General features: G+C 39.1%; 5 protein-coding genes across 5 annotated transcripts; 2 read left to right on the top strand and 3 right to left on the bottom strand.

Annotated features, from left to right (window-relative positions):
• Positions 1–19: 19 nt before the first annotated feature.
• On the bottom strand, positions 20–1,208 carry PHYBLDRAFT_132047 (hypothetical protein). Its single transcript, XM_018429460.1, has 3 exons — positions 1,108–1,208; positions 938–1,051; positions 20–872 (listed from the first exon to the last, which is right to left on the bottom strand). The coding sequence occupies exons 1-3, from the start codon at positions 1,124–1,126 to the stop codon at positions 154–156; spliced, it is 852 nt and encodes a 283-aa protein (XP_018293915.1). The 5' UTR covers positions 1,127–1,208; the 3' UTR covers positions 20–153.
• A 330-nt stretch (positions 1,209–1,538) lies between these two features.
• On the bottom strand, positions 1,539–2,821 carry PHYBLDRAFT_110518 (hypothetical protein; the record flags this gene model as incomplete). Its single annotated transcript, XM_018428169.1, has 6 exons — positions 1,539–1,663; positions 1,753–1,978; positions 2,056–2,143; positions 2,222–2,348; positions 2,441–2,512; positions 2,617–2,821. 6 exons carry the CDS (start codon positions 2,819–2,821, stop codon positions 1,539–1,541), a joined length of 843 nt encoding a protein of 280 aa, XP_018293914.1.
• Positions 2,822–4,383: 1,562 nt separating this feature from the next.
• PHYBLDRAFT_123284 (hypothetical protein) lies at positions 4,384–8,543 on the top strand (the record flags this gene model as incomplete). The annotated part of the gene is made up of 8 exons (XM_018428919.1): positions 4,384–4,399; positions 4,518–4,533; positions 4,667–4,832; positions 4,950–5,063; positions 5,127–5,433; positions 5,544–6,237; positions 6,345–6,548; positions 6,694–8,543. The coding sequence occupies 8 exons, from the start codon at positions 4,384–4,386 to the stop codon at positions 8,393–8,395; spliced, it is 3,219 nt and encodes a 1,072-aa protein (XP_018293913.1). The 3' UTR covers positions 8,396–8,543.
• A 489-nt stretch (positions 8,544–9,032) lies between these two features.
• Positions 9,033–10,025, top strand: PHYBLDRAFT_123279 (hypothetical protein). Its single transcript, XM_018428918.1, has 4 exons — positions 9,033–9,103; positions 9,197–9,317; positions 9,440–9,573; positions 9,764–10,025. Exons 1-4 carry the CDS (start codon positions 9,038–9,040, stop codon positions 9,977–9,979), a joined length of 537 nt encoding a protein of 178 aa, XP_018293912.1. The 5' UTR covers positions 9,033–9,037; the 3' UTR covers positions 9,980–10,025.
• Positions 10,026–10,977: 952 nt separating this feature from the next.
• Positions 10,978–12,536, bottom strand: PHYBLDRAFT_110393 (hypothetical protein; the record flags this gene model as incomplete). Its single annotated transcript, XM_018428166.1, has 5 exons — positions 10,978–11,133; positions 11,192–11,225; positions 11,292–11,548; positions 11,699–12,223; positions 12,429–12,536. 5 exons carry the CDS (start codon positions 12,534–12,536, stop codon positions 10,978–10,980), a joined length of 1,080 nt encoding a protein of 359 aa, XP_018293911.1.
• Positions 12,537–14,279: the final 1,743 nt, after the last annotated feature.

Below are 14,279 nucleotides of genomic sequence, written 5' to 3'. Positions count from 1 at the left end.
CTATATACTCTTAAAACTTATTTAACAAACAAACAAACAAAAAGTCAACGATTTTATTATTTTCTTTTTCTTTGCGTTTTTAGTGATCCAAAATAGCTTCATATTTGATCTATGAAAGCTTTGGATCTTGTCTTATTTTCTTTTGATTGAAATTTAATCCCACGAAGAAGTAGGAGCAGCAGGGTTTACATCCTCAGCCCAGTCAGAAGTGGCAGCCTGGGTAGACCAATCGGCAGAAGCGGTTGCGTTGGCGGCGGCAGCAATGCCAGCGGGGCCATCGACGGCGCCCTCAATGGTCCAGTCGACCTCTTGGGCACCTCCCCATTCACCAGCCTCAAGGCCTCCTTCGGCGGCAGCGGCGATCTGCTCCTTCTCAGCCTCTTCGGGCTCGCGGTAGAAGAACATATCAACCATGACATCCCACTCGGAAGCGTAGTCAAGGGTGCCGCGGAGACGGAGGACGGTACGGGCAAGGAGGTAATATATAAGACCAAGAGCGTGCTTACCCTTGTTGTTGGTGGGAATGGCCACATCAATATACTGGAGGAAAGCATCGGTGTCAGCAAGAGAGATGACAGGGATGTTGACATATGAGGCTTCCTTGATGGCCTGGAAGTCAGAATGGGGATCAGTGCAGATGATCAGACGGGGCTCACGGAAAGTGCGGGTGATGTAGTTAGTGAAGGTACCGGGTGTGAAACGACCGACGATAGCCTCGGCACCAATGTACTTGGCGAACTTCAAGGCAGCACGGTGGCCATAAGGACGGGCAGAGATGACTACGATGTCCTTGGGGTCTTCAATAGCCACGATCACACGGGCAGCAAACACCAACTTCTCCCAAGTCTTGCCAAGGTTGATGATGTTGATACCTAAAAAGATGGGGATAGTTTTAGTAAGCGCAAACCCGTTTTGAACAGCGCTAGAAGAAGCCTACCATCAGCGCGGCGCTTGTAAACATAGGGAATCATGCGGGTGTTCACGTTCTTGTTGCCGAGGTGGCACTGGGCGGCCAGCAAGAGCTGGAGGTCCTTCTCGGTGGGGTTGAGGACTGGGGGTTGGGCGTGTAAGTAAACAGATGGATTTTATAAAGTAAAATAGACTTACTGGCTGGTACGTGAGACATTGTTTATTTCAATAGACGGCTATCGTTTGATTCTGGCAAGTTAAGGTGCAGAATACTTTTGGGTGAAGGCCAAGGTATGTCTAGGTGAAAGAAGGGGGATTTCTCATCGTTCAAAAACACGAAGCCTCCAAGAAAATTTTTTTCGAATTTTTTATTATAATCTCCGACCGTCCTTTACTCTCCGGACTGGTGGTAAGTGCGCTTAAGTCTACAATTCCGATACAGAGTCCAGAGTAAACTTGCTATACAATTTTCCTTCTAATCGCCCTTTTCTATTGGTTTTTAAGAAGTGTTGCACAGGATTTGCCTTCTTTCGCTTGAAGCCACTTTTTGGCTGCTCTTCATCTTCATCTTCAGACCTACACAATGTGGGGTCAGAGCTGGATTTTATGCTTTACCAGGCTAACAATATTTACCATTCAATATTCTTGGGTTCTTCGATTATAGTAGAGATCGTCTTCCAGCTAAACCGAATGATACTGGGATATCCAAAAAATCGATCTCCGTTCTTCTTCAACCACTTTACAGTGTTTGGATCTGTACGATAGGTAAATTCTTGCTGCTTAAAACACTAATTTCTGTGTGATCTCTATCTATCTATATATATTTTTCGTGTTTTACTTTACCTGAAGGATAGCCAGACCCAAAATTCTTAGGGATGTCTAAGCCTTCTTCTGTCCAAATCCAGTTCTGGACAATTTGATCACGTGTAACTTTAGCACAGATACTTGCTGCACTGACAATAGGATAGAGAGCATCTGCCTTTGGTTCAACTGTGATAGATATACCAGGAAAGTTACGAGAAAGCTTAACCTGATAGGATTGCGACGGACCAACAGGATCTACATATATCTTTGTGGATATAGACATCCATTTTTATTTTTATTTTAAAAAAAATAAGACTCAAAGATCAAAAGTTTCTACCATACCTCTGTCAAGTTAACTTTTTGCTCAAGAACACTACGGATCAACTTGATTGTTGCGTCGTGAGCCATTTCATTGAGATTAAATGGAGGTCTACACAGCGGCTTTTTTCTGTTTAACTAGAGCTTGACCACATTCGACTCTTTTTCTTTTGTATTGTTTCTTCTTTACCTAGCCAGCATATTGACAGATATATCTTGGGGGGAAATTACATACACAGCCCAGCCGACCCAATCCAAATTAGCCTCAATAATTTTGGCCAATGCGGTACGGCGGTCCTCCGTGAGTTTCTTGGAATCTAATATATTTATGCGTGTACACCATGTTTAATTCGATTCACCAAAAATCTATCACCTGGATTTATTTTCTAATTCTCTCTCTTTTTTTTACCATCAAAACCCATGGCTTTGAATTCCTGGTGACGAGAAACTGGACAATAGCTGACGGCATATACCATTGGTCCTATTAATAAACGGACCCACAGACGGACACATATAAATGTCAAAAAGAGAAATTTTCTTGATACTCTTAATTATACAAAGAGAGAGAAAGAAACCCTCCCATACCAAGGCATGGTCCTCTTCCTGCTTCATCTACACCTAGAACACATGGTTCATTAACCTTGTTTGGTAAATTCTCCACCAACAATGCAGGAACAGGACTAGAATAGGTGTATGACTTTTGGTGTGGAAGTTGTACAGAAGGCAATCTAAATCCAATGACCTCTGAAAGTTTATCAATAGTATCTGTTAAAGTCTCATTTCCCAACATTGTTGGATCGAGAATGAATCAAGTGGTTCTTTGGGATCGTGTCTGGAGAACAATGACTTGACAGCTACTTTCTCGGTCTTCTTGTTCAAGTGACTTCTTTTTTTATACTTCTCCTGGTGTTTTCATAATTATTGATTTTGTGTATTTTTATTGGTTGAACTTGGAATTGGGATTTGGTGATTTTACAAGCACAATATTAATTAGAGACAGAGACAGTATCTTTATCTTTAATTTGAAATATATATATAATGAGGAAAAGTAGTGCTTAGTTAAAGTTCAATTCTAAGCCTACCCTTAAAATATCGAAAAATCTCGCAAGAAATATTTTATTAAAGTCATTTTTTATACTATAGTGTAAATACATAACACAATAGTCAATGCAAGCTTATAGAGAGAGAAATACTAATTTTGTATGGTTTACTTTTATCTTAAATATATGATGATTGCCAGTATAAAATCTTACATAATTTAAGACCGCATTAATGAAAGTTTCAGATAGAGAATACACCCAACAGCTGATTGAAATATATATTATCTCTTCATAAAAATGTTTCATCATTATTATATAATAAAAAAAAACTAAAGTAAAACGGTTTTGCAGCAATGTGATGGCTCTGGATCATCAAGCTTCTTAACTGTAAAGATAATTTGATCTATTTGTTAGATGGTTAAGTTTTTTTTTTGAAATTGAGCCAGTAGTAAAGTAACAAGAACTTGCCCAGTGTTTTCAGTGTTGAATTTGCCGTAAAAACTGGCATGCTGTTTGGGATACTGTGTTTATACTTCAAAAATGAATATTATAAATGCCACTATAACTATGGATTTGTAATGAAAGACAGTTGGTCAAAGTATTATATTTTTCTTGTGTTGGCATTATTTAAATAAAATCGAATGAAAATAGGAAAAATACAGGCTGTGTTAAACCACATCTGTAGCACAGTATATATATATATATATAAATATTTGAATTTTAGTGTAGCTAATCTGATAGCTTCTTTATTTTCATTTTTAAAGGACTCTATATTACATGACAGAATTTGGAAAACACTGAAGAGCATTATAAGATCTTCTTTATAGAGCAAGAAAAAACTCGTATTATTTTTGCTAAAGGGTTTATGTATATAAAAATACAAAATGAGAGCTTGGCTAAAATATCAAATAAAGAAACCCTTGCACCCTCTCTAAAGATCAGAAGCTTCTTCCCAAACTTTGGTTTCTACTGTTTACTGCACAGACCATATAAATCCAAACAAAGTTTATCTGGCTTTAATTCACGATCATTTGTTTGTTTGTTCCTTTTAATCTTTCTTTGTCTTTATCTAACTAGGTTCTTTGTAAAAGATACCTTAACAGCTTTGTACAAGGTTTCATTTTTCTTCTTCTAGCATAATTGGTACCCTGACTGACTGCGGTCCATGCAGGACTAACATCGAGTAAAATATAGTCATCGAGCCAATAATTTGCCTTTGGTCAAGTGGCTTGTCATTGTGACTCACCTTTCAAATGGATATTAAAACCTCCACTTCGCGACCGTTGCTCCTCTTGTAGAAACAGTTCATATCATGTCTTTGGCTGACGGTAAAGCTCATCTACACAAATGAATAAAGCAACAACAAAAAAACAAACCTTTCTTACGTGTATTTTTTATGCATTTTTTTTCGCTCTTTCTCTTTCTACATTTTTTACTAAACTTCAGTTACTGGTCAATTTAAGTAAGTTTCGAACATAATGTCGAAAAAATAAAAAGGAAAAAAAAAGAAGAAGGAAAATGCAATGAGCAAGCATTATTATATACACGTATACATATAAATGTGCATATTTATCTAATAAATTAATTTAAACTAGCTTCCCTAAGGAAGAAGAAAAGATCCTCCAATTCTGGAAAGAAATTGATGCCTTCAACCGCTCTGTTGAGTTGAACAAGGACAAGGAGCCTTTTGCTTTCTTTGATGGCCCTCCTTTCGCCACTGGTCTTCCCCATTATGGTCATTTGCTTGCTGGTACTATCAAGGTAAAGTTATAAGAGAGTTTTTCTTGTGGGAGAGAAAGAAAGGAAAAGAAGAAACAACTATCTATTTGTTAGAAATTTTTATCAATAATAATATATTTCTTTCATATATATATATAGGATATTGTCACTCGTTATGCTCACAACACTGGTCACCATGTTGAGCGTCGTTTCGGTTGGGATACCCACGGTCTTCCCGTTGAGTATGAAGTTGACAAGAGCCTTGGTATCAAGGTATGTTGGTACAGATAAACAAACAAATAAAGGTGATTATTCATGCTATGTGATACATTACAGGGTAAGGATGATGTTATGAAGATGGGTATCGAAAAGTACAATGCCGAATGCAGATCTATTGTCATGCGTTACTCTGGCGAATGGAGAAAGACTGTTGAGCGTATGGCCCGCTGGATTGATTTCGACAACGATTACAAGACCTTGGATCCTACTTTCATGGAGAGTGTCTGGTGGGTTTTCAAGCAGCTCTTTGACAAGGGCCAGGTTTATCGTGGTCAGAAGGTCATGCCTTACTCTACTGCATGTACAACTCCTTTGTCAAACTTTGAATCATCCCAGAACTACAAGGATGTCAATGATCCCGCAAGTAAGAGCAAAATCTAATACATATACATATATACAAAAAAAAATATTCGGCTGGTATTTAAAACTAGGTTACTCATATTTTTATTATTGTTGTTGTTGGGTGATTGTTAGTTGTCGTTGGTTTCCCTCTCGTAAATGATCCCAAAACCCAGCTTTTGGCCTGGACCACAACCCCCTGGACATTGCCTTCCAACCTTGCTCTGTGTGTAAACCCCAACTTTGAGTACATCAAGATTAAGGATGAAATCACTGGCAACTTCTACGTTCTTATGGAGAAGCGTCTCAGCATCCTTTACAAGGATCCTAAGAAGGCCAAATTCACTATCATGGAGCGTTACAAGGGTACCGACATGAAGGGCTGGGAGTTCGAGCCAATGTTCAACTACTTTGAGAAAGAATTTAAGGGCGTTGCCTGGAAGGTTATCACTGACAACTATGTCACTGACGACTCTGGTACTGGTATTGTTCAGCAGGCTCCTGCTTATGGTGAAGACGATTACCGCATCTGTATTGAGCACGGTATCATCCGTCCCGACGGTCCTCTTCCCTGCCCCATTGACGAGAAGGGTTGTTTCACCTCTGAGGTTCCCGAATACCTTGGTATGCACGTCAAGGATGCTGACAAGCCTCTCCAAAAGGAGATGAAGCAGCGTGGGCGTTTGATTGTCCAGTCTCAGATTATGCACAGTTATCCTTTCTGCTGGAGATCTGATACTCCCTTGATTTACAAGGCTGTTCCTTCATGGTTCGTCCGTGTCTCTCCTGTCATTGACAAGATTTTGGCTTGCAACGACAAGATGCGCTGGTAAGTTTTAATTACAAAAAAAAGGTGTAATGAATTAATTGAGAGGTGTGATGTGTAATATGGGTAACTAATTTATTTACTTTGATATGTATATTGCGTGTGTATAGGGTTCCTGCCTTTGTCCAGGAGAAGCGTTTTGCCAACTGGATTGCCAACGCTCGTGACTGGAACATTTCCCGTAACCGTTACTGGGGTACTCCCATTCCTCTCTGGGTCAGTGATGACCTTACTGAGGTTGTTGCCATTGGTTCCATCAAGGAACTTGAGGATCTCAGCGGTGTTTCCCCTATCAAGGATCTCCACAGAGAGAAGTAAGTGATTATTTTGTGGTTTTTTGCTGTTGTAAATTTATATATATATATATATAATTGGGTATGTTTTTCTTACTAATATTTATTTATTTCTCTCTCTCTTTCTGTATTTGTGCAATTTATTCTTATTCTTATTCTTATTCAGCATTGACAAGATCACAATTCCTTCCAAGAAGGGCAATGGTGTTCTCCGTCGTATCGAAGAGGTGTTCGATTGTTGGTTTGAGTCTGGCTCTATGCCCTACGCTCAGAAGCATTATCCTTTTGAGAACGCCGATAAGTTCAAGAACACTTTCCCCGCTGACTTCATTAGTGAGGGTATTGATCAGACTCGTGGTTGGTTCTACACTCTCTTGGTTCTGTCTACCCATTTGTTCAACGAGCCTCCTGCCAAGAACGTTATCGTCAGTGGACTTGTCTTGGCTGCCGACGGCAAGAAGATGAGCAAGCGTCTCAAGAACTACCCCCAGCCCGACATTGTGATCGACAAGTTTGGTGCCGATGCTCTGCGTCTCTACCTCATCAACTCCCCTGTTGTGCGTGCCGAGACCTTGAAGTTCAGAGAGGAAGGTGTAAAGGAGGTTATTGCAAAGGTATTCTTGCCATGGTACAACGCCTTCAAGTTCTTTATTACCCAGACTGCCGTCTTGCAAAAAGAGTTTGGCTTTGAGTTCACCTACAACCACGAGATGAAGAAGTCTGACAATGTCATGGATCGCTGGGTGCTTGCCAGTTGCCAGTCGTTGATCAAGTTTGTCCGCGATGAGATGGATGCCTACAGACTCTACACTGTCGTACCCCGTTTGTTGCACTTGGTCGATGTGTTGACCAACTGGTATGTCCGCTTCAACCGTAAGAGACTGAAGGGTGAGAATGGTGTCGAGGATGCCAAGCAGGCCTTGAACACCCTCTTTGAGGTCCTGTTCACTCTCTGTCTTACCATGGCTCCCTTCACACCTTACCTGACCGAGAACATGTACCAGACTTTGAAGAAGTTTGTTCCCAAGAACAAGAACATTGTCGATGACCGCTCCGTCCACTTCCTCGACTTCCCCACCGTCCGTGAGGAGTACTTTGATCCCGAGATCGAGCGTGCAGTCGGCCGTATGCAGGCTGTCATTGAGTTGGGCCGTACTATTCGTGAGAAGAAGAACATCTCACTCAAGATTCCCCTCAAGGAGCTTGTTGTCATCCACCACGATCCCCAGTACCACGCCGATATCAAGGCTCTCGAGAACTACATCTTGGAGGAGCTCAACGTGCGTGACATCATTGTCACTTCTGAGGAAGAGAAGTTTGGCGTCAAGTACAAGGCTGATGCTGACTGGAAGGTCTTGGGCCAGAAGTTGAAGAAGGATGTTATGAAGGTCAAGAAGGGACTTCCTGATCTTACCAGCGACGACGTCAAGCTGTTCGTCAAGAACAAGGAGACCACTGTTGCAGGTATCAAGGTCACTCTTGAGGATCTCGTTGTTATCCGTTACTTTGATTCCGATGATGCCCACTATGAGACCGGTACTGACCAGGATGTTCTCATTCTTTTGGATACCAAGCTTTACCCCGAGCTCCAGCAGGAGGGTTTGGCTCGTGAGGTCATTAACCGTGTCCAGCGTTTGAGAAAGAAGGCCGGTTTGTTGCCTACTGATGATATCCAGATGTATTACCGTCTTGATAAATCTGGAAACCAGGAGATCCATGAGATCATCCAGTCCCAGGAAGCTGTTATCGTCAAGGTTCTCAAGAAGCCCTTGGCACCTGCCTCCACTATTAAGAAGGATGCTGTTGTTATTATTGAAGAAGAGCAGGAGGTCAATGGAACAACTTTCGATATTGTGTTTGTACAATAAGTTTGCCATGTATAATGAAATTAAATATTACATATTCAAAATAAATAAATATAATATAAATATAATATAAATATAATATAATACCACGGCTTGTTTTATTTAATTTTACTTTAAATACAAGACATTCACAAATAAGAAGAAGAAGAAGAAGAAGAGCTTGATGGTGCCAATTTAAGTCAAAATTTGTATATTAGTATCTATGGGTTAATGAGTATAAAAGATGTCTTTTACTTTTGAATTATAATAATAATAATAGTAAGAAATATTGAAATTGAAACATACATTTATTTATATGAAAAAAAAAGTGCTTCATCAAAATTCAACTTTAAAACAGCCCTTAAAACCTCCCTTTCCTCGTCTTCTGAAAGAGCTTGCAAAAAAAAATTGGAAACTGAAAGTGTAGCCTTTGTGACGTTTAATTTTAAGTGGCTCACAATTTTTTTTTTTTTTTCAAAAAAAAAAATTAAAAAAATTAAAAAGGGGGTCGGTGGGGGGAGGGGGGAACTTATTCGGCGCCAAATCTGCCTTTAATCTTTATTTTATTTATATATAATATATTTAATTTTTTATTTTATTTTATTTATTTAATTTTTTAATTTTTTTTTTTAAAAAAAAAACTTATCTTCTTTTACCTTGTAAACCATGAGCAACCTCGACATTGAACGCATCAAGGGCCTTCTTGGCACACACGAGAACTTCCCCAAGGAGGCAAGTATATTGAGAGTGTGGCCTTGCTACATATTATAATTCTCCAATTAATTATGAATATTAACAATTATTAAACGTATTCTGTCTTTTTAGGGTATTGTCTTCAAGGACATGTTCCCTGTCTTCCAGGACCCCACTGCTGTCGAGGCTCTTATCTGCAACATTGTCCACCACATTAACTCTACATATGCTGAGAAGATTGATGTTGTTGTTGGTAAGAAACACAACAAAATAATAATAATAATAATAATGATATTAGTAGTAGTAATTGAATATATATATATATGTGTGTGCGTGTATTTAATTGTATGATGTTGCTGTTGCTGTTTTCTGTAGGTCTTGATGCTCGTGGCTTCTTGTTCGGTCCTCTTGTTGCCCTTCGTCTTGGTGCCGCATTTGTTCCCGTTCGCAAGCAAGGAAAGTTGCCCGGTCAGTGTGTTAGCGCTGTGTACGAGAAGGAATATGGACAGGTAAAAAAAAAAGATATATGCAATGTGTATATTATTTATATAGAGAGATAGAGAGAGATAGAAAAGAGGGTATATTTTGTACAACGACAATAACTATGGCAGCCACAAAAATATATATGTATATTGATACTGATACTGATACTGATAAATTTATCTTGTTTTGATTTTTATCATTGCTATCCTTTATTAGGATGTATTTGAGATGCAGAAGGATGCTGTCAAGGAGGGTGCTCGTGTTATTGTCATTGACGATTTGATTGCCACTGGTGGCTCTGCTGGTGCTGCTGGTGAACTCATCAGAAAGTGCAATGCTGTCACTGTTGAGTATGTCTTTATCATGGAGCTTGATTTCCTTGAGGGATCCAAGAAGTTGGACGCACCTGTCTACTCTTTGATTCACCTTTAAATTAATAATTTAAATATAATAATAAAACAATAATAATAATAATGTCATTTGAATATGTGCATGTCTGTATATAAATATATATATATATAAAATCTTATTGCATTAAGAAAAGAAGAAGAAAAAAGAGATTAGATGAAAGTAGAGCGCACATTGAATAATACAATATTGTGTATATATTTAAGTTAAATTTAAAGTGTATATATATATATATAGGAAAAGAAAGAAAGGTTCAAACACAAGAAGGAAAGGCGTATGTAAGAAGTATGTATAGATCTTTATGTATATATATAGAAATAAAAGGAAGTAAAATATAAAGGGAGAAAATAGAAGCTCTGTCTTACAAGTTGAAATATAAAAATAATAATAGAAGGAAAGAAGTGGAATCATGAACAGAATATGTTTTAGAAGAAGAAGTAAAAGAAAAAGAAATAGTAGTAGTAATAGTAATAGTAGTAGTAGTAGTAATAGTAGTAGTAAGAAAAAGGCTATGTATGTTCCATGCCATGTGTACAGGATGATACAAAAATGGTATTTTGAGTACCAGTCGCTTTTGTTTTTGGGTTTTGGGTTTTGGGTTTTTTTTTGTGAGGGAGGGCTAGGATGTGTGTCTGTGTGTGTGTGTGTGTGTGTTTTCTTGGTCTCTTTTCTGTGTGTTTCTTTGCAGCAACGAATTACTGGTTGGGAAGAGGAGAGAGGGGAGGTGGAGGGGGGGGGGGGGATTTTTTCTCTTTTTTGTTAGCCAGGAAATATATATATAGAATGTAAAAGCAAAAAAAAAACAAAAAGCGACTGGAGCATATAAATAATTAGGACGAGGCATCTTGGGGCTCCTGAGCAACTACAGCCAAGGTCTCCACCACACCCTCAGCAGTAGTAGGAACTCCTCCATTGACTTCTTTTTCCAAGAGTAATTGTTTTTCAACTTCTACACAAGCTAAATCATATAGAAATAAGTGATGATTCCTGTCACAAATATAGAAACAAGCCGAAAATAATAACTAACAATAATCAAAAACCAACTTACTGTTGATCAAATGCTTTCCATAAGTGTACTTCTTGAGACCAGGCAAGTGAGGTTTGATCTTATTGACCAACAGTTCACGCTGCTCCCCATCAACAACATCGAGCATCTTTTGGACCACATAATTGGCGTACTACAAAGAATAAAGAGTTAATTATATGTAACTCTAAGCTTTTATTTGGCTTTCTTACCTGGTCCTTCATCATGGACATAAGAGGATATGTTCTGTACATAAATATAATATATCAATTAATAATCACACCATTTATTATAGATATATACACAGCTTACCCATCAGATCGTGTCAGGAGAACCTCTTCGATCAACAACTGTCGATCTTGCTTGCCACCAAAAGCAACGCATTTCTCGACCACGTTACTGGCAAACTTGTGCTTACTCAGCTGGAGAACATGTCCGCGAATCTTGCCGATTATTAAAGTCTTGTCGGCAGCCTTGCCATGTTCAAGAATATGTTGGATCACATAATTGCCGTATTGGTCTTGAACGAGCTGACTTGTATTACGGTGCAGTTCTTCCAATAGACGACTCTGTAGTACACACATACATATACAAAATATGTAAGTAAAAATAAATTAACACAAGCACGTACAAGCACTCGCACATATGTATATATTTATATATGCGTATTTCATTGTTATTATTATTATTTTTTTTTAAAAAAAAAAAAAAAAACTTACGGTTTGATCTTCTGGGCAGTGCTCAAACATGCGTTGAATCACCCTGCAGCCATAGGGGTGGGTAGCAAGGTGAAATACCTGACCGTGGAAAGTATCAATGATGAACTGAATGTGCTGGGCAGGTATGCGTTCAATTGCTTTTTGGACTACATGATTTCCATTCTGGTCCTTTACACACTTGAGGACCGTGCCCTCAAGCTCACGAATGAGAATGGCCTGCTGGTCATTCAAGACGTGCTCAAGAGCCTTTTGTACAACGCGGCAACCGTACATCTGCAGCGATAGCGAAAGGACATGTCCCTCCATCTGTTTGGCAAGAACCGATTTCTGTCCTTGGTTTCCATGCTCAAACAGCTTCTGGATCACATAGTTACCAAACACATCGGTCATCAACTGCAAACAATTAGGAAGTATTTCGTCAAACACCAACTGTTTATCGTCACTACTGGCCGTTTCGAGCTTTTGTTGAATAAACCGGGATCCATGCTGATCTCCACTAAACTCGACAACGTGATTGACAATATCCTATACAAAACCAATTATATATTTCAGCCAATGATACACAATAAACACATATATTGTAAATACTGAATAATCATCAATTCAAGAATAAACAAACAAACAAAAAGAGAGCTAATGAACGGGCCATCAACTCAACCCATCGTTCCTCTTCCAACTTCTTCTGATTTCTTTTATTCTGATGTATTAAAGAAAGTACATATTTATTTACCTTGAGCTCATACTTTTTGTTCTTGTTGCTCCGGAACTCTTCTAGTAAAGGACTTCTAATAATCGGTGCGACTTCGGCGGTGGGAGTGCTGTGTGACTCATGGAGCATAGAAACGTTACGACCGCGGGATCCACCGTTAGGATTATTGGGAATTGGGTTCATCATTACATTGTTGTTGTTATTGATGTTGCCGTGGAGGATGTTATTATTATTAGTATTATTATTATTATTATTATTATTATTATTGCTGTTGTTATGGTTGGTGATGTTGGTGTTGATAATGTTGTTGTTATTACTACTGCTATTAATATTGTTGTTGTTTGTGTTGACGTTGGTGAGGATGATGTTATTGTTGTTATTGTTGCTGGTGTTAGTATTATTGACATTGTTGGGGCCAGTGGGAAGTGCACCGGGTATACCATATGCTCCACGCATCAAAAGATCTTGCTGAGATTGCTGCTGTTGTCTAAGCATCTGTTCACGGATCAAAAGGATCTGCTCTTGTTGAATGAGGATCTGACGCTGACGAGTCTGGAGCTGTTGCATCATTCGGTCGTTCATTTTCATGTTCATGTAACTGTCAGGAGTGCTTGCGCGAACACTGGTGCCATCGTGGTAGCCCATCATGTTTTGTGTGCGGCCAGGAACCTGCGGAGAAGCAATAGGAGGAGAAGCAATACGATGGCTAGCTAAAGGAATCGTTGCTCCCGGTGTTCCTAGCTCTCCTCCTACACCGCCACCGCCACTGCCACCATTAACTCCTCCGCCACCGCCACCTATGTTGTCTAGCCACATATTATTGCTATTAGTCGTCTCGTGTTCAGGAACGTTGTCGGTACCATTGATGTTGTTGCTACTGCTGTTGTTATTACTGTTATTATTACCGTTATTGTTATTATTGCTATTGTTATTGCTGTTCATATGTATCGGCGAAAAGCCTGCGAATGAAGGTGTCGACGGATATTTTCCCATCGTCAGAGTTTGTCCGCCCGGCGTAGAGTAACCTGGGGTAGATCCAGAGAATTCCTCACGATCGTCCCAGGTAAAGGCTGTTTGTCCAGCACCATAAAGTGGTAATGAAAGTCCATTGTTTCTGGTTTCGTTTGTATTGAATGGACTGGGTGCTACTTGTATAAAAACAAGATTATATATAAGATGAGTGGGTGAATTTGTTTCAATTGTGATACATTAATCATTAATTTTTGGCAATATTTTGTAATTATATACACCATCAAATATATATTTAGCGCCCTTTGCCTCCCCCTTCTTTTTCTATTTCTTCTCCTGTACATACCATTCTGGGTGGCGTTGGTCCACGGCTGACCGTTGCCATTATCTTTGAGTACAGCATCAAGACTCTGCGAAACCTGCATGTTTCCGTGCTGATGTTGGCGAGCCCACTGCGCATATCGCTGCTGCATTGCCCGGTTCATTTTAGCATTCGTAAGATCGTCTGCCTAAATGATGATCGGTCTTCATAAGATAAAAAATATCCAATGCCTATTTTTGTTTATCCTATGTATGTATTTACACACACATATACATACATAATGTACCCCTCCCTTTCTATCCTCTCCTTTTGCTATCCCTTTTATCCCCCCCCCCTCTTTTATTATTATTATTATTATTATTATTCCTTTCTTTCTTTCTTTCTTTTTTTGGTAATTTGATTCTGTACAGAACACACAACGAAAGAAAGGAAGAAAGAAATAACGAAAGAAAGAGAAAGACTATGTATATATATATATGTGTGTGTGTGTGTGTGTGTGTGTGTGTGTGCATTACCTTTTCATTGAGACCAAGATTTGAAGTAGCGAATAACATGCTGTTGTAATCGTCCATTGAGGCGGC

Source organism: Phycomyces blakesleeanus (genome assembly GCF_001638985.1).
Source record: "Phycomyces blakesleeanus NRRL 1555(-) unplaced genomic scaffold PHYBLscaffold_6, whole genome shotgun sequence".
Lineage (NCBI taxonomy): Eukaryota > Fungi > Mucoromycota > Mucoromycetes > Mucorales > Phycomycetaceae > Phycomyces > Phycomyces blakesleeanus.
The sequence above is the reverse complement of the archived record's forward strand: the minus strand, read 5'-3'. Positions and strand labels throughout refer to the sequence as shown.